This window comes from Elephas maximus, chromosome 20, assembly GCF_024166365.1.
Source record: "Elephas maximus indicus isolate mEleMax1 chromosome 20, mEleMax1 primary haplotype, whole genome shotgun sequence".
Taxonomy (NCBI): Eukaryota; Metazoa; Chordata; class Mammalia; order Proboscidea; family Elephantidae; genus Elephas; species Elephas maximus.
In genome coordinates, this window is record NC_064838.1 from 70,048,280 (window position 1) to 70,071,961 (window position 23,682).

The 23,682-nt window shown below is 41.7% G+C and overlaps 1 protein-coding gene across 1 annotated transcript in view; it reads right to left on the reverse strand.

Moving 5' to 3' along the window:
- The window catches only part of ADAMTS9 (ADAM metallopeptidase with thrombospondin type 1 motif 9), a 199,390-nt gene that overhangs the window by 81,152 nt on the left and 94,556 nt on the right, over positions 1-23,682 (reverse strand). Inside the window, exons 23-28 of the mRNA XM_049862795.1 lie at positions 22,471-22,590; positions 19,669-19,773; positions 19,361-19,528; positions 17,102-17,371; positions 11,605-11,766; positions 8,672-8,848 (exon numbers count right to left, since the gene is read on the reverse strand). Of these exons, the coding sequence (XP_049718752.1) occupies positions 8,672-8,848; positions 11,605-11,766; positions 17,102-17,371; positions 19,361-19,528; positions 19,669-19,773; positions 22,471-22,590 (1,002 nt within the window). The remainder of the gene's footprint in view (positions 1-8,671; positions 8,849-11,604; positions 11,767-17,101; positions 17,372-19,360; positions 19,529-19,668; positions 19,774-22,470; positions 22,591-23,682) is intronic.

Consider the following 23,682-nt stretch of genomic DNA (forward strand, 5'->3'; position numbering starts at 1 on the left):
TGGGTAACTAAAGCTGTTCATTCGTACACTCCTGAGTTGTTTCCGGAGAAAGTAATTTAGGAAGACTTATTTCCTATTTTAGTGCAACCGAGGAGTGTGAACATAATAAATTAATAAATGCTTCTAGACAATAGGCCACCTGAATGGTTGATAGTTTAATTCAGGATGTCACCCTAAAGAAAAAAAAAAATCTATCGGGATTTAGACAGACCACTGGAAAAGACAACTGACGGCATTATTAGTAATTAGCAGGCAATGTTGACACACGTATTTTGATTTCTGGGCTCTTCCATGTGTGAATGGATCCGTAAGGGTTTTCTCAACACTGCAGAGGCTAAATTTTGCAAAGATAAGTGGTGAGCATCCCCCTGATAGAGGAGATGTCCTCTCAACTCTGATTCTTCTGTGTCTTTGAAACAGGGCCTGCAAAACTAATCTGCTTGACCTCCGCCTGCTGGACTCAGAGAATGTGGACATCTGCTTTCCTGAAAATTTTCCTCCAAAGAGAAAGGATCTCGGAACTCAGTCGTCTATAAGGTGGCTGCCAGGGTCTTCCAGTTTGCCTTCTCCCCAAAAGCATCAGTCAAATCTTGCCCTGGCACCCCACCCGAGCACACAAACATACTTTCTCCTTAACTACATGCACTTGCCGCCCGATGAACTTGAACTCTGAGACGCCCAAGAGGGGAGTCTGTTTTAACAGCTGCTTTTACCTTGAGGGCCTGGAGTCACAACTTTCAAGACAGCTGGTTCTGACAGCCTCTCCTTTCACTGTCCTCTCCTGTTTTTTTCTAAAGCTCAGCTGTCAAGAAATACCCACTGAAGTTTTCCAAAATCACAGCACAGGGCAGAAGGAGGGCGAGAGATAGCTCATCATAAGATGCCAGGACACCCTACACGGACACCTTATATGCTTTTACACATTTATCGATTTCTTGGCTGGTTTATTATTAATTGCTGATGATGTCCTTTTCCTAATACTGCCCTCTCCAATATGGCAGCCACTGGCCACAGGTGGCTGTTCAAGTTTAGATTAATTAAAATGAAAAAATTAAAAAAATCATTTCCTAGGTGCAACTAGCCACATTTCAAGTGCACAGCAGCCACCTGTGGCCAGTGGCTTCCATATTGGAGAGCGAAGGCAGAGAGCATTTCCATCATTGGGGAAGGTTCTATTGAACTGTTTTGGCGAGGGCACAAGCACTTTCTAATAGGACGGGGATGTGTGTCTGGCTGGGTAGGAGGGTTAAGCCTGTGTATTGGTTATCTTCCACACGACTCCCTTGACACTCTCTTCTCAGTTGCCACTTTTCTCTTTCATAAATTTCTGGAAAGGGCAGTTGTGGTCATGAAAACTCTCCAAGGCAACGATCCCACTTTAGAGGAAGAAACAGCGACTACACCAAAAGCGGTAGTGGCAATCCACATATCCCAGGTCTTTTTATTGGAACCAGTTACGGAACAAAGGAGACAGATCCCACAGGCCACAACTTCCCACCTGTGTGGAGACTGAGGACCCTCCCCAGGAGGGAGAAGGCAGGAAACAGGGTCCTCCACTTCTCCTGGCTTCCAGACCACTGAACTCTGGGTTCTGGTGTAAAAGAAATTAGAAGCATATGCTACTGTCAGGGCCTTTTAAAGGTTCTGTACCACTGAAAATGGTTGGACAATTGCATATCTCAAAGGAAAGACGGGATCGCTAATTTATATTTATTGAGCAAACATTATCAGTGGCCATGAAGATAAATGCCCTAATACCAATTTCTATTTTTATGATAGTGATGTGGTGGTGGTGGCGGGTCACTTCCTTAATTAACCAAAAAACCAGAACCAAACCCATTGCTGTGGAGTCGATCCTGACTCATACTGACCTTATAAGACAGAGTAGAGCTGCCTCATAGGGTTTCCAGGGAGTGGCTTGTGGATTCGAACTGGTGACCTTTGGGTTAGCAGCCAAGCTTTTAACCACCGCGCCACCGGGGCTCCTACTTCTTTAATTACGTGTTTATTAGTTTCGTTAGTTTAACACCATATTTTCTACTTTTCCACTAGAATAAATTGTCTGACTTGTTCGTTGTTATGCTCGTAGAACCAGGACAGTACCTGGTCCACAGTAGATGCTTAAAAGGTATTTGATGGAAAATGAACAACAATTTTTTTTTAAGGAATGACCCAGACTGTTTTACCCCCCTTTCTCTCTCCTTAAAATAAACCTTTCTCAGCTGCCTTCGGTAATCTCCAGGATTCTCCCCCAGCCAATTAGGCCTGGGCTTTACCTCTGCCCTCCACATTCCAAAGTTCCCTTTCCTTTTGACTCCAGGACAACTCCTGACGTGAGTCAGGGACGGGACCTCCACTCCTCCTCACAGTCTAATAGCCCTCCCGTCCCTGTGCCCCACTTTGGGACATTTTAAAACCATAAAAATAAAAATCTGTCAAGCCACCATGAAATATTAACTGTCAGAACGCAGGAACGAAGGCTCTGACAGGCACAGGATCGCTGTAATTACTGCAGAATAAAAATAAGCTAGCTAATTTTGTTTCCGATGAACTAGACACAGGTGAGTGTGCCGTCTGTTCTGAACACTTTTGAGGCAAGAGGGATTTACAGAGTCTTATCTACTCTGAATTCAGGTAAATTTTGTAATTTCATATGTCATAATTTTTTTATCAAAAAATAATTATCGTATTTTTTATACCTCACAATGGTAGAGTCAAATAATGGCTTTTTTTTTTTTTTTTTTTTTAAGTCATTAGCAGTATGTTTAAGATGTGTCTTGGTTTGAGTAGTGGAGCTCTGGTGGCACAGTGGTTAAGCATTCAGTTGTTAACGAAAAGGTTGTCGGTTTGAATCCACCAGCTGCTCCTTGGAAACCCTATGGGGCAGTTCTACCCTGTCCTATATGGTTGCTATGAGTCGTTGGAATCAACTTGATTGGTATTTTTTTTAGTAAAACATATTTCCAAAAAAAAGTGCATATGTATTTCATATGATAATCCTTATGGCCAAAATCTTTATTTCCACTTAAAAGGGAGAAATTCTGTTTGCCATTCCCTAAACGTCAACTGATTCTGGGGATGGCGCAGGACTGGGCAGTGTTTCGTTCTGTTGTGCGTGGGGTCTCTGTGAGTCAGAAGCTGACTTGACAGCAGCCAACAATAACAATGACAAATGTGCTCATAACTATTGGTCTGAAGTAACTGGTAAACGGGAATTTACCGAAAGCAGTAATGCAAATTTGGACTGTCTGTTGCTGTTGTAATCAAATGGACAATGTTAAAATTAGCTAAATAATATTGAGGTTAGATGATGGAGTTTGTGTTTTAGGCACATCCTTTATTGTACAAAAACAGGAGGCTTAAAAAATTTAGAACATGGGCTGTTTCTGTCTATGAAAACAGCAGGATTAATATGGTCAGTACGAAGACATAGAGATCTTATCACTAAAGTTGATTGTCACAGAGTCGGATGGTTCCTAACAGACTCGCCCTCATGGGTAACAGAGAGTTAATGTGATGTGCATTGGCTTAGCTTGGCCAGGCACATGGCAAAGGTTCAAAAATGTTAGCTATTATTATCATCATTTGCTTTGAAGAAGTTATCTTATTTAGCTCCTTATTAAAAAAAAAAAAAACTCACATGTCAAAAAAACCAAATCGCTGCTGTTGAGTCAATTCAGACTCCTAACAACCCAACAGCGCAGAGGAGAACTGCCCCATAGGGTTTCCAAGGCTGTAATCTTTATGGAAGCAGATTGCCACATCTTTCTCCCATGGAGTGGCTGGCGGGTTCAACCTGCTGACTTTTTGGTTGGCAGCTAAGCGCTGCGCCACCGGGGCTCTTCCTAACTCACACAGGGACACCTTAATCCTGGTCCTTCCATCCTCAGCTACCATAATAAACTATAGTACAAAACCCAAGCTCAACAGAGGAATGCGGTACCCACAGGCCTACGGGGTCATTTGTATGATTTATGTATTTTTTTGAAAAGGGTAAGCTCCCCTGAAACATCCAACTTTATCATTACAGTATTTTTAAAAAATTTTCTTTAGTAACAAATGCTTTCTGAAACGTAGCACAATTGAACACATAACAAAATTGACGATATGTTGTAAGCCTCTGGCAGTTATCTAAACATGAACAATAAGGTCTAATAAAATAAACACATATTACATTAGCTTTTTCCTGTACGTATCCAGAGGCGTAGCAAGAGGGGGATACAGGGGGCATTTGCCCCCAGACCCAAGTACAACAGGGTGCCAGACAAGATTGGCCGGGCAGCGAATCACACCTCCCCCTTGTCCACGAGGTGGAGGGGTGCAAACTTAGAGATGGCCCCTGGGTGCTCGTTACCCTCGCTACCCCTCTATCTCCTGTCTGTTCACAGCCACATCTTCTAATCGCCCTTTTTGTCTCCTGGCTATGTTTTATCATTATCTACAAATTCAGTGAATGGAACATTCATATTTCATGGTTGATATTCAATGAATCAGGACAACAGTGTTAGAAAACAACAAAATGTTAAGCCTCATATATTTTTAGTTATAACACTAAGTATCATTTTCAATTCAGAAGTGATTTTAAAAATATCCCTTTAAAATATACATTTTGGACTACCCAGTTATACAAAGATTGCTACTTGGCTATTCAGATTTTTGGGGTAGGGGTGGGGGGTGGTACAGGGTGAAGGTTTACAAAATTAACGTGTATTTAAAAAAAAACCAAAAGAAACATATATGTGCATTTCTGATTCCAGCAGCCTACTTGCCTTTACAGTCTGCTGATAAACACTGATTTTTAAACACTGTATATAAAATTAAATAACATGAAAAAATAAATACGCTTTATTACATAAACAGAAAACTGTACTGCTCAAAATATTCCAATAGTACTAGGCTTGGCTGCTGACAATGCTGCTCAGGAAATACGGTAGCGATATTTACAGTCTTTATTTTTTTCTGGAGACAGACGCAGTTAGATGATAAAGTACTGATGTCACATGTTTTCTCTTTCTACCTACAGAAGCTGCAAGCTTGAACATGAAAATGAGGTAGACACAAATCCATAAGTTGGCCAGGCAGAAACAAAAGCAGAGTTCCTGGATGAGCCCATAAATTCTCATTACTCAGGTTGACAAGCATGATTCCAGAGCACCTAAATCGAGGCTCAGAGAAGACTGTCAGGTTTGTCATGAAAAACTCAAACAAGCCATTTCTCCTAAGGAGAATTCCAGCCTCGAAGCTGATTAGCAAGCAGATACACGGGGGTAACAGGCAAAGGAAGGCTGCAGACCATCTTGGATCTATGACATCACCCAGCAGAACGTTTTTCCTTAGTTACCTAGATGCATTAGCTCACCCTTCCCAATGTACCACTCTGGTCTGTACCTGACATGGGCTGCAGGTGTTGAATGAAAGGCACGTCGGTTTAAGAACCTTGTTTCAAAAGTAAATACCCCCTGAAGTCTTCTTAAAACCAGACAATAGTTGAGCTTAACTAGCAAAAAATGTCTGCCTTGAGCACTGTGCCCTTTTAAGAACTATTTATATGGGACCAAATTGACAACAGCAACTCTAAAGATTAGATAGGAACCTGGCTAGGCGGCAGTGAGTTTAAGTTAACGGGCGAGGAATAACTCGAAAAGGAGGCTGAGAATGGTTGCACGAGCTCGAAGAATGTAATCAATGTTGCTGAACTGTACATTTGCTGTGTATATTCTCAAGAACAACAACAAAATAAATAAAATGTTAAAAAAGTAAAACATTACCAAAAGGACACGTTAAAAAGAAGGCAGGAGAGGATGAACAGGAAGATGATTTTCACAATTTTCACAATCGTGATTCAAAATCTGCAATGACTTGAGCCAGAATTAAGGGTCTAGAACAGGGACTTGGACCCTAAGCTCACAGAAGCTTCACTTTAGAGACTCAGGAAGCCATATTTCACAGCTAGTTTGAGTTTCTTTTCCAGATACTGCTCTTCGGTAGCAGGTGTTGGACTAGGCTATCTGCATCTTGACCTTGGAGAAGGCCTGCTCGACACCCTAGCTGCTTCTGCAGGCTGTCTACAGAGTGGGAGTGCCTGGGAGGAAAAGCACTAAGTGCTACCCTTGGTCTCTTAATAAATCTATTTTGCTTTCTGTTGGCAGCAACATATTAGCACCTCACATACAATCCTTGTTGTTGTTGTTGTTCATTTCACTGTCGGTTAAAAGGACGAAGCACCACAGAAGTGATTTTATGGCTGTTAATTCACTGAGGTACGCTCACACTCAGACTTACCAGGAGGTTGTACTACAACCCACGGAAATCAACATAAAATTAAAGTCAAAATCCTACAATATATCTAGGATATGTAGATATTAAAAATGTATCTATTTAAATAAGATACTTTTGATTTAGATTTTTAAAAACATCAGAATTTAAAAACATTGCAGAAGTGGCCTTGCTCCTGCACTACAGAGGCATTTAAATCTAGACTCAAATAAGATCACTTTACAAAAGAAACATGTGTTTGCTTCATGTGGATTTTTAAATATTTTTGTTTCCTATGCGATTTTAGCAGAACACTCCAATTTTACTCTCTGGTGTTTCAGAAAACTGTGTGCCAGCCCCAAGAGGAACAATTAAATAAACTGAAAGTCTTCAGTTAAAATAAGAGGTGGGTCACATTTTTAAATTTAAGCATTTAACTGAAACTAACCCATTGCCCTGGAGTCAATTCTGACTCAGCAACCCTACAGGACAGAGTACAACTGCCCCGTAGGGTTTCCGAGGCTGTAATCTTTATGGAAGCAGACTGGCACATCTTTCTCCTGTGGTGCGGCTGGTGGGTTCGAACCGCTGACCTTTTGGTTAGTAGCCAAGCGTTCAACCACTGCACCACCAGGGCTCCTTTTAACTGAAACTACTCTTCTTAAGGTATCTGTGGGGAAGGCAGTGATCTTGTGTAACAAATCGGAGCTGTATTTAAAAGTGTCCTAGAAGAGAATGCTGCAGAGACATATATACCCACCCCCGAGTACTACATTTTATAATTCTTAAGACTATGTTTTCTCAAAGAACCCTTCCAGGAGAGAACAATATGGAATGATCAATGGAATTAGAGTCTGGAAAAGGGAAATATGGGTTTTCTTTTCTTCACCAAACTAAAGGAGTTTGCAATGACGAGCCTTGTCTCTGAGGCTTAAGAGGTGTGTCTTGGTCAAAATTAAAGAAATGCTACTTTTTAGAAGGCTTGTAGAGTTTTTGAAACTCATAACTCTGGTGTTGGGGGTGGTGTTGGCTGAGTGGACAGGGTGAAAATATAATGAGCTCAAGAGGGAAATTTTCATGAAAAATAATGTATAATAGGTGAGTCAGGGAATTTAGGAAAGTCAGAGGATATTCCTAACATTCTAAGGTTATTTCTGATCTTCAAAATGTTCTTTTTTTCTTGGGGTCGGGGAGCAGTTGCCAGTATTGCAGACAAAATATTCCTGGTGAATTATCCATCTGATTCAAAGTGGCATTTCTTAAGCTCTGGAATGAAATCCTTACAGCCCAGCTAAATAGTACCAGTTGAGATAATACTCTAAATTAGTCTAGATTTCTACTTAACACAAAGTACAGAGGTTGTACAGCCAGTGTTATCCCTGCAGAAACAATCTCAGACATGAAAGCCTTGACTCTTAGGAGCTACAACAACTATCAGCCATGTCCCATCGGTGAATATGCTCTGAAGTGGTTACAGCTTTCCCCCAGAAACATATTGACTAGAAAGGGTTTCTGGGTATGACAATGTAATGCTAAATTCGGGTTCAGTGCAATTAATATATTTACGTGAATGTTTATTCCTTTTACCTGCAATGGCTCTGGTGGCACCAAGCTTATGACACAACTTAGCCAAATACTGTTCTGACCCAGCCAGTCCTTGTGTTTGCCAAGAGCTACCCCAGGAGTTTTTACCCCAGGAGTTTGCATAGTACTTGCAGTGGCAAACCTGTCTTACAACATCAACTCCTAACGAAGCAGAGAGCAAAGGAAGCCAAGGACCAAGGTGAAAAATAATCTCCGAAGGACTTCCTGTCTTGGTAAAGAACAAAGAACATTTCAGACACCCTGAAGGGCACCAGGTCTGTGATTCCACCGTTGGCCATTTTCACACTCATTTCGACCTTTGTGATGATTGTGTTGAGAGCTGCACCCAAGTGGCACAGAGCCAAGTCCTAAAGTCCCTGACAGGAAAACCACTTTGGCCTCAATATGAGCAGGTATCTTCCCCCCAAAAGTCAAAACCACTACAGGTTAGAAAAGGAAGGAAGGTCTGCTATTGAGTTGTCTGCTGAAATCACTTTGAAGGTTAATAACTACACAAAGTTGTTATTTGTGTCTTAAATATATATACGTATAAGTTTCCCCTACCCCCAGCGTTCTAGGTAAGGAAGCTACTTCTTGGCACCAGGCCCTGTATGAGGTACACTTATTCTGAAAATCACTCTGGGCAAAATTATAAAAATTAATTCTGTTGTGCGTCAATATGGAGAAAACAATAGATGGTTTCCAGCACGGTTTCAGGGAGGCTCTTGTGAGAAGGATAACTATCTGTTGTAGAGGAGTGTCCCAGAATACCTTGGGATTGGTATGCTAGTTAGATGGTTAGGTCAGCAATGATTAACAGTTAGGGCCGTACCGAGCTCCAAGGGCCAGTGCTCCAGGCGGCATCTTGAGGACAAGCTTGTGTGTTACATTGCTCGCGATCTGGAGGTTTGTCAAGAATTTCACAGCTCAAATCTGGGAACTGTTCACCGCTGGGCCGCTGACAGACCACCAGTCTTGTTCGTATTCCTCCACCACACAGCTTAGTACACTAGAAGAAGGAAAATGGAGATGGCAATTATTTTGTCCGAGCAGTCAATGACAAATTTTCTTTTCCCATAAGAAAAATTTCCTAGCCAAACTCCATGATGGCACTGTGCAAGGTAAATCTTTGGTGGAAATCACCAAGCTAAATTATATATATAATTTAATGTATAAATTAAAACAACAACAATAAAAAACTAATGTGGTCAAACTGATTTGGGCTCACGGAGATTCCGAGTGAGCAGAGTAGAAATGTGCTCCCATATGGTTTTCATGGCTGTGACCTTTTTGCAGCAGAGTGATTTACCATCTGCGCCACCCAGGGAGTCCAAGGGAACATATACTACAGACACTCTCCAACTTTAATAGTGGGTACTGTTCATTGAGTGCTTCACTTCATCTATGCCAAGTGCTTTTATATGGATTATCTTATCAAGAGGAAGGTGTAATTATTGCCCCCATTTTAGACATATGCGGCAACTGAGGTTAAGAGAGATTAATTAACTTGATCAAGATCAATTAATAGTAAGTGGCTAGGATAAGATTAAGGAGCGCAGGTGGTGCGGTGGTTAAACTGCTCAGACACTCCATGGGAGAAAATGTGGCAGACCTGGCGATCTGCTTCCATAAAGATAACAGCCTTGGAAACCAGGGCAGCTGTACTTTGTCCTACAGGGTCGCTCTGAGTCAGAATCGACTTGATGGCAATGAATTTGGTTTTTGGTTTTAGGATAAGATAGTTGTTGTTTGGTGCCCTCAAGTTGATTTTTGGCTCGTAGTTAGCCCTGGTGGTCCAATGGTTAAGCACTCGGTTGCTAATCAAAAAGTTGGCAGTTCAAATTCACCCAGCAGCTCCGTGGGAGAAAGACCTAGTGATCTGCTTCTATAAAGATCACAGCCTAGGAACCATATGTACTCTGTCTTATAGGGTTGCTAGGAGTGGGAACTGACTTCTTAGTGCCTAACAATAAGGATAAGATTATAACCTTTATTTACTTATTTTGAGGTATACAAAACAAAACAAAAAACTACTGAGTACCAAATAAAGGATATAATGACTTAGCTGGTTTTATTTTCTGGCAACTTCTAAGAAGTGGTCGCCAAGCTTTGGCTATCTTTGGTTCCAATCCCCATAGACCTTTCTGACGCTAAAATCTTTTACACTATCTCCATGTCTTAGGACAACTGTGACTTTCCACTAGGATGAATAAACAACTTGGTGGGAACGCTGGATAAAAATTCTGACTCTTGACTAGACCCAAACTTCCAAAGCAGGAACAAGTTGTATTTTTTGGACGGCACCACAGTGCTCACATCCAGGAACAGTGAAATCTGGTTTCCCTGATATGTCAAGGCCAGGTCTCCCACAGAATTTGGAATGCTCTGGTCTGTACTGACGGCAAGCATCCCAGCAAATGTGAGTACTTTCCTGGCATGGGTCCAATTACAGAAGCTTAATCACGGCCCCACGGGACAGAATTTTTCAGAACAGTTTTGGAAAACCCACAATACATGAGTCTCAAAGCCTGACCAGTCCCCCTTCCTCCTCTTCAGCAGAGCCTTCCAAAATGACGCAACTGTTAACGTAAATGAACAGAATTCTCTGTTCTTACTGCCTATGACTACTAGGTTACGTGCATGAGATTGTGAAATTGAAGTGCAAATGCATGACTCTGGTCAGCCAAGAGTAAGAGCTGACGTGCCCATCAGTCTCCTCTGTCCTTTCCCCCTTGGCACTGGAGCCTCCAAGACGTTAATCCTCATGTTTTATTTTATAAATATTATAGCCAGGACAGACAGAGCAACTCAACACATTAAATATCTGCTCTCCCTGTGGATTCACGAGTAGAGAGAGGCATTCTTGGTTAATTAAACACAAAACAAAAAGCATCTAAGCCTGACCCATAACAAGGGCTCAAAGTGCATTTAATAACAATAGTAATATTAATGATAATGACCATTAACATCATTAACAATTACTACTACAATAGCTGTTGACATTGAAGGCTATGTGCTAGGCGTCTGACGCGCACTATGTCGTGTAATGCTCATGAATATTACTGGCATTGGCCTTGCTATTACCCCCATTTTCAGGGGAGGATATAGACGTTTGACAAAGTTACATTATTTGCCAAGGTCACAAAGTTGTAAGAGCCAGGGCTGGGAATGACCCAGTGCTGTCTGCTTCAAATACTGTATTGCCCTTGATCCCTCATAGCGGCATTTCTTGAAATGGTAACAGCTGAAAAATTTCATTATGTCAGAATGTACAGATAATTATTCTCTTCTGTGATTAAAATGCATCATCTTTGATAGGAAGAGTAATACCTTTTCTGGCTTCATCAGGGACTTGGAATATGGGGAGGCATTATGCCATTGGAACAAAGGTGTATCACAAACACCCCAAAACTATGATGAAGACAGCATGATTTACAGGGACTAATTTCACACATATTTTTAATCACTTCAAAAGCATCCATTTTTTAATCAGCAGACGTGAACAAACAACTTAAACCGGCACTTATCTGCATTCTTTCCTACTTTTGCTCTGCTACCTATTAACGCTGCATCTAATTGGTAATAAACACACTTTTGAAAGAGTCCAAAATTAAGACAGGTCTCCTAGTTAATCCCAAATCAAGAAGCTTTTACTAGAGCTATCTCTTCTTCCTTAAAATAAAATATAAGCAGCATTATGGTTTGGTCAGCAGACTTATTCTGTGCTGTTTCCAAAGGAAACACAAATGGACGGTCCATTCTTACCTCTCCCCAGTTGCCATAAGCCCATTGAGGACACGGGCCAGACTCACAGGCTCTCTGCTCGTCAGGTTTTATTCTTTCCACACAGTCGACTGCGGGGTAGCCGTTTTCATCTTGACACACGACAGCACGCCGCTGGGACCCACCAGCACAGGTACTGGAGCACTAAACACAATCAGTCAAGAGGTTAACCCCTTCTCCATCTCTAGCTGGCTGAAAGGTCAGAGACTAACGTGACAGAAACTGTAGCCAGGTTGTCCAAAGTGGACAAAAAACAATCCTGAGAACCTGAGAGCTTCCCTCCTCTGGGGTAGCTTTATGTATGGGTCTTATAAACACCTGGAGAGCAGAGATGTGGCTTCTCCTTCAGGCATGGACCTCAGTAGGAGCTCAACAAATGCCTACTGAGGGATGATGTCTTGTGATTTCCAAAGCAGTCAAATTTACCATCTTCCTCTCTGTCTGCACCTCTGAGAGATACTGAGGTACAGGCTGACACCACAGTTTATTTAGAAAGTATTTTCAAAATTCCAAGGGCTTACTGAGAATCATCATTGCCTTCCTTTTCATACATGAAAGGGGTCAAATTACATGCTTAATGAATTGCCAGTTGTCAAAATGAAGCTTCTTTATTAACGCATTCAATTACTCAAGGAAAGAATCATGGAACAGCATTTAGACATCCTTTCCTGGCAGGTCGTATTCCCTCCTCTCCCTTGTCCATAGCCTAGATGTCAAAAGCCATGGCAGCGGGATTTGTTTTATTCTATGGTATTTTTTTACTTGCCCGACGAACCCAATTCCATATAGAGGAACCTGTCCTCAGACGCACTTTCAGCCTGATGCTCCCTCTCACGGTGGTCACGGCTTTCTGTCTGCATTTCTGCTGGTTTCCCTCACGAGCTTCGCATAGCTGTCTTATTTATCGACATCTTGAGTGTTTTTTTCTTCACATAATTTCCTTATCTTTTTTAAACCCAATGTGTTTGCTAATATCCCTCACTCTGACCCTTAAACTGTAAAACCAGTTTGCATATAAAATAACCATCTAGCTCTCAAAGCAATGTAATTTCCACGAGTTATCAGGCCACAAAGCACATTTGCAGTCATGTTGTCAGTCCCAGGTTCCGAAGGCTGCTTAGTGCTTTCTATTTCATTCTATCTCATCCTAAAAAAAAAAAAAAAAGCCCCCGTAAAACCTGTTGCCATTGCAGCTGAATCGATTCCAACTCATAGTGGCCCTACAGGACAGAGTACAACTGCCCCCCCCGAGGGTTTCCAAAGAGGGGCTGGTGGATTCAAACTGCTGACCTTTCAGTTAGCAGCTGAGCAATTAACCACTGTGCCACCAGGGCTCTAGCTCAAACCAGTGTTATTCCAAAATATCCTCGAACACTGCTTCTTGCTGGTAAACTTCTTCCACTTTAAGATGTGAATGTATTTTGTTGCTTATTGCCTTGAACCTTTGTTCAACTTCCCTGGCTACACCCGTTGAATTATAAGTGATTGTAAAGTGGTCCCTAGTTGGTATCTGGAACACCTGGATGACGAAGATGGTTAATACAGTCAGCTAATAACTGAAAGGGTGAAGGTTCTACGTCACTCAGAGGCACCCTGGAAGACAGGCCTGGGGGTCTACTTCTGAAAAATCAGCTGTTGAAAACTCTGTGGAGCACACTTCTACCCTGATGGGGTCGCCATGAGTCAGAATCTACTCAGTGGCAACTAGTAGTGGCATTGGGTGTCTATACTATCATTTTGTATGAGGTTAAGTTTTTTAAAAGCAGAGGAGGATAATAGATTTATTAATTCAGTCTGAGAAACCATTTAGTCACTTTTCTATTTACAAAAATTCTTCCTCTATTTTCTGAAGGGTCCTGGTATATTTACTCTGACCCTGAGAAATACTTGTTTCTTACTTTTAAATATCTTAGTACATAATAAAAAACACAAAGAGCTGTGTTGTTTTACTTAGCTTTATTTGGGGACCAGAACTTAAAACGTTGGAAGGGCCTCAAATGTTGTAAAAAGATTCATAATGTATATTTTGGTCCTTGAATTTCCCTCTGAATATAATCTTGTATCATACCTTTATTATTCCACCTGTGAGTTTTGTTGCCCCAATTTAAAAAACAAAATAGTAAGCTTTATGAGGGAGGGCTCAATGTCTTATGTCTTCTCCCCTGTATCTCCCAGCATGGTGGTCACAGGGCTTACCGTCCGGCCCAATCACAGTTTTTGGAAGGAACGGCTCTATAGGCCACACGCTACCTTCCCTGGACTGTGGTTGACTGGAACAAGAGTGAACACCTGACCCAAGGCCAGCCAATCCACTGGCTGCCCAGTGACCAATCAGATGCTCTCCACTGAGACTCGGAACCAAGAGATGGATATTGTGCTCAGCTAGGGTCAAGCCAGCGAGCTGCACAGCCTTGAACTGCCTAAAGCCAGGGCCTGCCTGGGTCTTTGTACCCCACACACAGGTGAAATAGTATACATAATCTTTTTCCAGGTCTGCTCTTGGCGTTGTTTATTAATAGGGATTCTTAGTTCCATGCCCGTGTTGCAGAATTATACTCTGGACTTCTTTGGTTAGGAATTTCTTCTATTCTCTTTAGGTGACATTTTCCTTGGTAAATATTTCTCTGAACAGACTCTGCACCTATTAGCAAAATGTGAATGTGATTTGTTGTCCATGCTGGACAACAGGAGTGCAAATGGCCTTCAGATAAGTAGGGGCAATGAACAATCATTTTTCTTACCTGCCCCATAGGCCTTCCCATTCAATTGCCAGTATCAGCCTCAAGGAGCCATTCCTCACCAAAGGAAGCCATCTGGTCAGTCAAGATACTCTTTCCTACCCTGGTCAAGGGGTAGACAAGGGGCCAAGCTGGGCCAATCAGGCTTCTCTGGGAATTTGAGCCCTGAGCATAGTAATTCAAAGGTGGAACAAAATTGGAAGGAATTCATTAACACAGAAACTCTCTAAATAAATCATCCCTTAGCTACTGCTCCATCTGGATCAGGGGTTGGCAAACCACAGCCCAGGGGCCAAATCCAACCTGCGGCCTGTTTTTGTAAAAAAAAAAAGTTTTATTGGAACACAGTTGTGCCCGGTCGTTCATGTACAGTACTCTCTATGGCTGCTGGCCTGCTACCACGGCAGAGCTGTCTTTGTGACAGGTACACTACGGCCCACAAAGCCAAAACACTCACTATCTGGCCCTTTGCAGGAAAAAAATTGCTGACTCTTGATCTAGATGCCTGAAGATGCTCTGGCCCCTGTCCTTTCTGGGACTAAATGAGCAGTTTTTTTTTTTCTTTCAGTTTTTATTGTGCTTTAAGTGAAAGTTCATAAATCAAGTCAGTCTCTCATACAAAAACTTATATACACCTCTCTATACACTCCCAACTGCTCTCCCCCTAATGAGACAGCACACTCCCTCCCTCCACTCTCTCTTTTCACGTCCATTTGGCCAGCTTCTGACCCCCTCCGCTCTCACATCTCCCCTCCGGACAGGAGCTGCCCACATAGTCTCATGTGTCCACTTGATTCAAGAAGCTCACTCTTCACCAGTATCATTTTCCGTCCCATAGTCCAGTCCAATCCCTGTTTGAAGACTTGGCTTTGGGAATGGTTCCTGTCTTGGGCTAACAGAAGGTCTGGGGACCATGACCTCCAGGGTCCTTCTAGTCTCAGTCAGACCATTAAGTCTGGTCTTTTTATGAGAATTTGAGGTCTGCATCCCACTGCTCTCCTGCTCCCTCAGGGATTCTCTGTTGTGTTCCCTGTCAGGGCAGTCATCCGTTGTAGCTGGGCACCATCTAGTTCTTCTGGTCTCAGGCTGATGTAGTCTCTGGTTATGTGGTCCTTTCTGTCTCTTGGGCTCATAATTACCTTGTGTCTTTGGTGTGCCTCACTCTCCTTTGCTCCAGGTGGGTTGAGATCCATCGATGTATCTTAGATGGCCCCTTGCTAATGTTTAAGACCTCAGAAGCCACTCTCCAAAGTGGGATGCAGAATGTTTTCTTAAAAGCTAAATGAGAAGTTTTGTTTGTTTGCTTTGGTTTGATCTGAAGTCAGTTTCTTTTGTTTATAACCAGAGATCCTTAATTGGTACACACAGAAAAATTCATGCAGGGTTTAAGTTTATGCAGAAATCTACTGTAAAGTGGCCTTCTTCCTCTAGAGTCCACAGTTAACTTTAGATCCCCCTTTTCTAGTGTCTGTAATTCTTTGCTACCTTTTCTGCCACGGAGGCAGGAAGAACATGTACAGACATGCAGTGTGTGTACTGCACAAGCAGAAGAAGTAAGTGAGGGGGATGAGACGATGAAGGTCCTCACCACCCTGGCAGGTGTTCTGCATGGGACCAGCCCTTGCAGTGGGCGAGAATGCTTAGTGGTTACCAGTATTCACAGGGCAGTTAGTCTAATTTACTAAAACATAAACACGGTGGGAAACAGCCAGCTTCCTTCTAATGCTTTTTAGATCAGAAATAATTAAACACAGTACAAGAAGGAAGCAAATCGTCCACGGTTAAACAGAAGACACCTGAGCAATGAGAAAACAACCGCTGACTCCATGCCTACCCTGGTCCCTCACTACCTTACCCCTCCTGTAGTTCCATTAAAAGTTTCCAGTGTTGCACATTGTAATTATTTTTAGTAAAAAATTTAAAACATTAAAAGCATATTGATTGTCTTTGATGGTAAATATTTTTCAAGGCCTTATTAATTTGAAGGTAGTGGTGATGATAATAATAAAGGTAATTGCTGACACTGATTAAGTTCTGACTCTGTCAGGCAGAGCGCAAGCCCTTGACTTGCATCATCGCATTTAATTCTTACAATCACTAGGAAAGTAGGAGTTACTGTTATCCTTGTTTTACAGATGGGGAAACTGAGGCTCAAAGAGGTAAGAGGACCTGGGTAAGGCCCAAAAGATTCAAAGCATAAATACTGGGATCAAACCCAAGCACCCTCCCTCTGAGCCTGTGCTGATAACCTAAGCACCAATCTTACCTAGACTAGCATGCCCCCAAATCCAGGTCAATGATCTACTAATACAAACTACACGGCAGCCGTGCTGCTTGAGCCTGCAGGCAGCTGGAAAGTGGCAAGAAGGAAAACAACTTTCCTTAGCACTCTTTTTTCAGAAAACATTCCCCGTCCTCTTCATTTCCCTGTAGGTATGGGCTACCTGTCACTTTCGTGATAACTCTGAGTCACCTGATCATACATAACAGCAGTGACATCCCCACACCCCGAGGTCAAGGCCATTTACAGGTGCATCCTTACAGCATCCTGTGGCATCTTTTCAGGGGCTGCAATTAACCCATTATAATTCATCCAAAACAAACGAAAAGGTACAAAGTCAATCCCTTGTATGACAAAAGAAGAAATGATCCGAAGGCATTTCCAGCCTGTTTTCCCCCAAACTCTACCTCAAGTGAAAGAGAAGAAAGGACAGAAGGGAAAGACTTCGGTGAATACTCACTGCTCCCCAGGGACCGGTCCTCCACTGGTTCCCACCGAGCACGTGGATGCGGCTAGGGCTGGCACTCCTGGGGCGAAAGCCCTCATTTTGGAAAGGGTGCTGAGCTAGGCCACTGTCTGGGGTCCGCTGAGGGCACGGTGCCATGGAACAATCCTGGTCAGTTTTTGGGATGTAGTCTAGGTTACACTCACTCTGATCGATCATGTGGTCACTGTAGTTGACACACACCACTTGCCGGGTCACCCTGCCTTGCCCACAAGTCACGGAGCACTACAATGGATGTGCAGAAAGAAAAAGGGTTGGCGGTCATAAATTCATGAATGTGCACTTTCAGCAACTGGCCCACCATTTACCCAGATGCTCAGGTCACAAAAACCTTGGAGTCATCCCTGTTCCCTCTCATTTCTTCTCACCCCATATCCAATTCATTAAGGAGCCCTGTCAGCTCAGTATCCAACACAGATCCCAAATCCAGCCCCTTCTCAGTCTCCACTGTCACCACCTAGTCTGAGCCATCATCTTCTCTTGTCTACACTACTGCAATGGCCTTTCAGGAGGACTCCTCCTTACAATCTTGCCATCCTAGCCAGGTCTGTTGTCTATGTATCATGAAACATGGTACCTTTTAAACAAAAATCAGATTATGTCATTCCGTCTAATGAACTCTCAACTCACAAAGAATAATGTCCAAGGTCCTTACCTCAAACTACTAGACCTTTTATGATGTGGCCACTGGCTATGTTCTATCACTGTCTACTCACTGTGCTCCAGTCACACCGGCCTTCTGGGTATTTGTTGTGCCTGCCAGGAACACTCTCACCTCGGGGGTTTTTGACCTGCTGTACCACATAGACATCCACGTAGCTCCCCCCTTCACTTCATTCAGGTCGGACTCAATATCAGGCCTTTTCTGACCACCCAATTTAAAAGAGCATACCATCTTTTTCTGTGTATGCCATTATTTCTTTTTCTATGATTTCTTTCTTGTACTTATCAGTATCTTTTGCTATACTACACATGTATTTAGTTATTTGTTCATGGAATAGATCCTCTATTAGAATAATCTCTGAGAAGGCAGGGAATTTATTATTCATTGTTCACTGCTCTTTCTATGGTAGGATTTCACAAATATCTGGTGACTAGACAAGAATCAGATGGATGGATGGATGGATGTTTGAATGCTCAAGGCATGAGAAGAAGATTATCTACCATTTATTGAGCACTTATTTTTTTTACTAGGCATTTAACATATATAATCTCAAATAAACCTCAAGACAACCTTATAAGGTAGGTAATTCTTTTTGGTGTTCTTTTAATAGCAGAGGAAATTGAGTTTCAAGGTCATAAAACCAAAAACCCACTGCCGTCGAGTCGATCATGCAGCCAGAAAATGTCAGTGTCTGGATTTTTACACTTCTGTTTGACTCCACCTTTCAAATTTTATATATTTGCTATAATATTTACTGAGCTATTAATCTCCATTTTCCTTATGCTCTCTACTGACCCATTCCAAGCTTTGTATTTCCTGAACTCTGGGATTTTTGCAAGGCAGAAAGAGGAAGCTGCCTGAAGACAAAGGTTCTTCTACTTTGGTCAAAGCCCAGGTTATTTTAGAGGTGATGAAGACCATCTCAGAAGGCAGAGGGGGCTGGGAGAATGGTGTATAAGAGAAGGGATATTTGGCTAGAGGGGGAAGGAGACAAAAGCTGATGAGTGCTAGAGAGGAGGAGACCCAGGCATCAACTCTAGCAGAGCCTGAGGGGACAGGGAGACCTCATGGATGGTGCTTGGTGTGGACAGAAGCTGGACCCACAGCATTAGGAGAATATTCCTACTTCTCACTCTCTCTTCAGGGAAGCCAAGAACCACACAGCTTCAAGGGTTCATAGGAGCTTGGAAAATAAGGATGTAGGAGACACCAGACTCAAGGTAAGAGGCCTGTCCCTCACCATACCTCCACTTTTGGTACTCTAAAAAGCCTTCTATATTCTGATGTGGTACAAGACTGGGATTTCTAAACAGCCCAATAGGATGTGGGCTCCAGTAGCTTGTAAGTCGATTTACACTTTTCTTAACAATATGCCATTTCTTGCGTACCTAAGATTCATACCAGTTGCCCATATATGGAGCAGAATGATTTAAATTACTGTCTAAGCCCAACTCTAAAAATTACCCACTGATATCTGTGAACCCTCACTATTCATTCCCTTCAGGGTTTTCCCAAATTCCCTCCCAATTCCAAAGAATACGCTTGCTTACAGAGCTCCAGTCCAAGGCCTTCCACTGCCCACAGGGGGCCACAGAGCACTCCTCCTTTGCCAGAGGTCTAGGGAGAGCTGCACAGGCACTTTCATCAGCCACAGAGCCGTCCTCATCCCGGCAGCTGACGTATCTCATCCGGGTCCCTTTCCCACAAGTGGCTGAGCACTGGGCATTGGAGTAAAATAATGCACATAGATTATGTGAAATGGTCAAATACTGGCTAACAACCCAGTTTCTATAGTCACCTCAGAGACCATCTGCCTCCCCTTCCCTCCCAACTTCACTTCTTCCATTCTAGTTCTTACTGGAGTCCAAGACCCAAATCGCCACTGGGTTCTCGGTACACTGTGCATGTTTCGCCTTGCTTCTGGGGCAGCTGGGGGAGGATGACAAGATGGTAACTCACAGTCCTAGATGTGAGGGAAAGAAAGAAGCCAAAGTTACCTTCAAGCCAATGCACATTTCAGTGGTCATGGTGCATGGAATTAGAAGGGCTAAGAATTCTAAGAAAAGACCTCAGATGTCTGTGTGATTCTGGGCAAGTCATAAGACTTTTCTCACCCTCAATTTCTTCAACTTTAAAATTGGATATAACGTGAGATATTTTATGAGAGCCTTGATACAGGGCAGGTGTCTATTTACTGAATTTTGAAACTATTTTTATCTACTTGTTCATGTGGAAAGAGAAAAAAATACTGTAGAATGGCATGTAAGTCGGTAAGAAGAAGTCTATCATTTTAAAACTGTTAATTTTTTCTAAATCCTGAAGGCCAAATTTTATTTTCACATTTCAATTAGTTTTCTAGTCAGATTTTGCTAACCGTGAATTTGCTTTCTATGTTTACCTAAAGTTAACTCCTGAGACTCTGAAGGTCCAGTGTAGATATAAGAGGTGTACTCAATACGTCAATGTCTGGGATTTATGTAAGACCCTTGAATCTCCCAGAAAAAAATGCCCATAATGAATTGAGGTCATTCGTGTGTACATAATCTTCCCGTATTTACAGATGGGAAAGGAAAGTACAAACCTGCTCACCATCATCCCCGCCTCAGTGGTTGGCAAATATTCTTTGATTTAATACATGCTCATTGAATGCCTAAGATGTGCCAGGCACAAAGTGAAGTGCTGAGGGTTCAGAGCTGAATGTGACTGACAGGTCCTCACCTTATGGAATTTACAAACTGAACATGGAATTTGATTATGTGGCTACAGACCTTGCCTATTCCTCTGCCCATGGTCCAAAGAAAGCCACAGGGAACTTTTCACAAACTGAAGAAATTATCCCCATGCTGCAGCCAAGAGAACTGCCCCATAGTCAAATGGATATTGTGGGATAACTTAAAGAGAAATGTGTTTTGAATCTCTAAGGGAGTAACTAACTCCTCGCTCTATGGCTGTTTAGAACATAAAAAAAAACAAACTAGCTAACATTTCTCAGGCATTTGTCAAACTGGCTTAGAACATTTTGATAAAACAATAAAAGTAAAGATCACACAAGTCAAAATCGTTGTATGGTTAACTGATCAGCATTACCATGACATTACCACCATATCCATTCACTTTTTTGACACTCTTCACCCATGAACAACACATGTTGAAATGCAACAAACTGGGAGTGCTCAGAATGGACGCAGTACTTTGGGCACATGGGGCCTTAGAACATGAGTTCTGGGCACAGTCTGGGTTAAAATCCTGTCTTCAACAACTAGCAAAGCTGAAGGGCAAGCCCAGGTCTTCTCTTTAGACATTTACTTTACATGTACCATGCCAAACTTGCAGGCTCACACAGTGTGTTGTGCTGGTAAATGATTATCAACTGGCTCTCTTGAGAAAAAAGGAGTGTGTGTGTGTGTTTGTGGATGTGTGTGTACAATCGCACACACACCAAACACACAAACAAATACATACATATTATATATGTTTATTATAAATTTCACTGATATAAAGAATGCATAACACGCAATCCACAAATAACAATAAAATATATAATTCTTTATTGTAAATTCCATATAGCCAATTGATTCTCACAAAATACGCTGGTTGATTTTTGCTGAACTCTTGAATCCATGTCTAAACTATGGTTGTAACTGCTGAATGAGTGTGGTTCTGACATAAATGCTATTTGGTATTTTTGTTTATATTTAAGTGTAAAATGAAAGTGAAACAATAAAGACATGTCAAAACACTCATTCACCAATAATGTGAACAATTTCTTTGCTGAAGCAGATAATAGTTTTGAATACCAGAAGAATATTTCCTTGAGTTTTTTGTGCTATTCACAATATAACAGCTATAAACATGAGATTCTTCTAAGTTTAATCTGCATTATTAACATTTTCTCCATTATGTTCTTAGGTCTAGACAATCAACAAAACAATAAATTAGGTCTTGAATTGTAGCATCAGCTGTTTGCTCCCACCCTGGTCAATTTCAAGCTAAAAACTTGACGTCACTGAATGCAGATTTGGGAAGACACATTCGGTGACATTTTATTATGTAGTATTTTCACCAAATAGACGCAATAGGCATTAGCAGCCCTGAGAGCACAGTAACAGCAAAATGTAGTAAAATAGTGAGAAAGTAATGCATTTTGAGTATTTATCATCTCTGTTTTTAACGTAATTTATTAAATATAAAAAAAAGGTTTTTTTAATTTAATTAAAGCTTTATATTCTTAATTTTTAATAATGGCTATGTTTAACAATCAGCTCTCATAATTCCTGAAAATTTACCAATCGGCTCTTGCAAGTTGGTATAAGCCGGCTCTAACACACCACTGCTTAAACATATGACATTCTACTAAACCCCCAAGTTGAAATCATTAAAAAAAAACCCTGAGTTTGAGAAAACAAAACCAAAAAATCAACATTTGCCATCCAGTAAGTGTTAGAATCAAACCTACATATACTTCAAATAACCAGACAGAACAAAACTGATACATCAAAATATTAGATTCTAAATAAAACAAGTAAATCAGGACAATTGAGCTAATCAACTAGTTGCTCCACCTACATATCTGCCAATGGCAGGACTTCATTTCTGACAGAACCACCAACAACTCTTGGCATCGTACAGCCCAAACCCAACCCCTGGGTAAGGTACTCACCTGGCTATCAGTCGGTCTAGTTGCTGCATTGCAGTCATTGTCATCTACCACTGACATGTAAATGCCAATGACACATTTCACTGCTCTTAGCTGGTATCCCTGCCCACAGGTGACACTGCACTGCGAGAAGGAAATAAAACAAAAAGTAGACATAATTCAGCAAATCTTCTCTCCTCCTTACTTTTCCTATAACATTGTGCAACAGAAAATAATTTCCATCAAAGTGGGCCAGAGGGTTGGCACCTCCAGAAATGAGGTAGAAGCGGGCAATCCTGCTCTGTACAAATTACACGGATCAATGATCATGAAGACACCTGGAATGATTTCTGCCTCCCATTGGAATGATATTTGTAAGGGTTCAACAGCATGACAGTGGAGCCCTGGGAGGATGGCAGTGTAATCTCCTTCATTTTTGCAACTTTCGCATAATACCTAGCAGAGTGCCGTGGTTAAAATAGGTGCTTAATAGAGGTCTGTGACCTGATGTGACTTCTGGGAAATTATCTGGAGGGAATAATCAGACTTTGCATCAATAATTTTGTACAAGGACGCTCCTGGCAGTATTATTAAAAAGGATAAAATATTGGAAATTGCGTAAGTGCACAACAACCCAGAGTTAGTTAAATACATCTGACATACAGGCAGTAGAGAAAGCAACATAGCCACTAAGAGGCATGTTGTTAGATACACAGAACAGCTAAAAACAATAGGTAGAGGGAGTGATGTCACAGAAATGGCGGAGTAGGGAGTTCCAAGAATTAGTGCCCCCACTGAAGAAACCACTAAGTTGGCAAAAACTGACAGAATCAACTTTTTCATAGCTCTGAAATCTAATTAAAAAAACTTACAGCAATCAAAGGAATGCTTAGTGAATAGAAAGGCTGGTAAACGTCAGTATGAAAACGTTGTGTTTTTGCTTCATAGCATTCACTTATAATCCTGTTCTTGGATAGGAAGACATACTATTGTTAAGATGGCAATACTACCCAAAGTATAGTACAGGTTCAACATAATTCCTATTAAAATCCCAAAGATCTTTTTTGCAGAGATGGAAAGGTTGACCCTCATAGTCATATGGGACTGCAAGGGGCCCCAAACAGCCAAAACGATCTTGAAAAATAAGAACAAAGTTGGAGGACTCATACTTTCCAATTTAAAAACTAAGTATAAACCTACAGTAGTCAAAACAGTGCCATATTGTCATAAGGATAG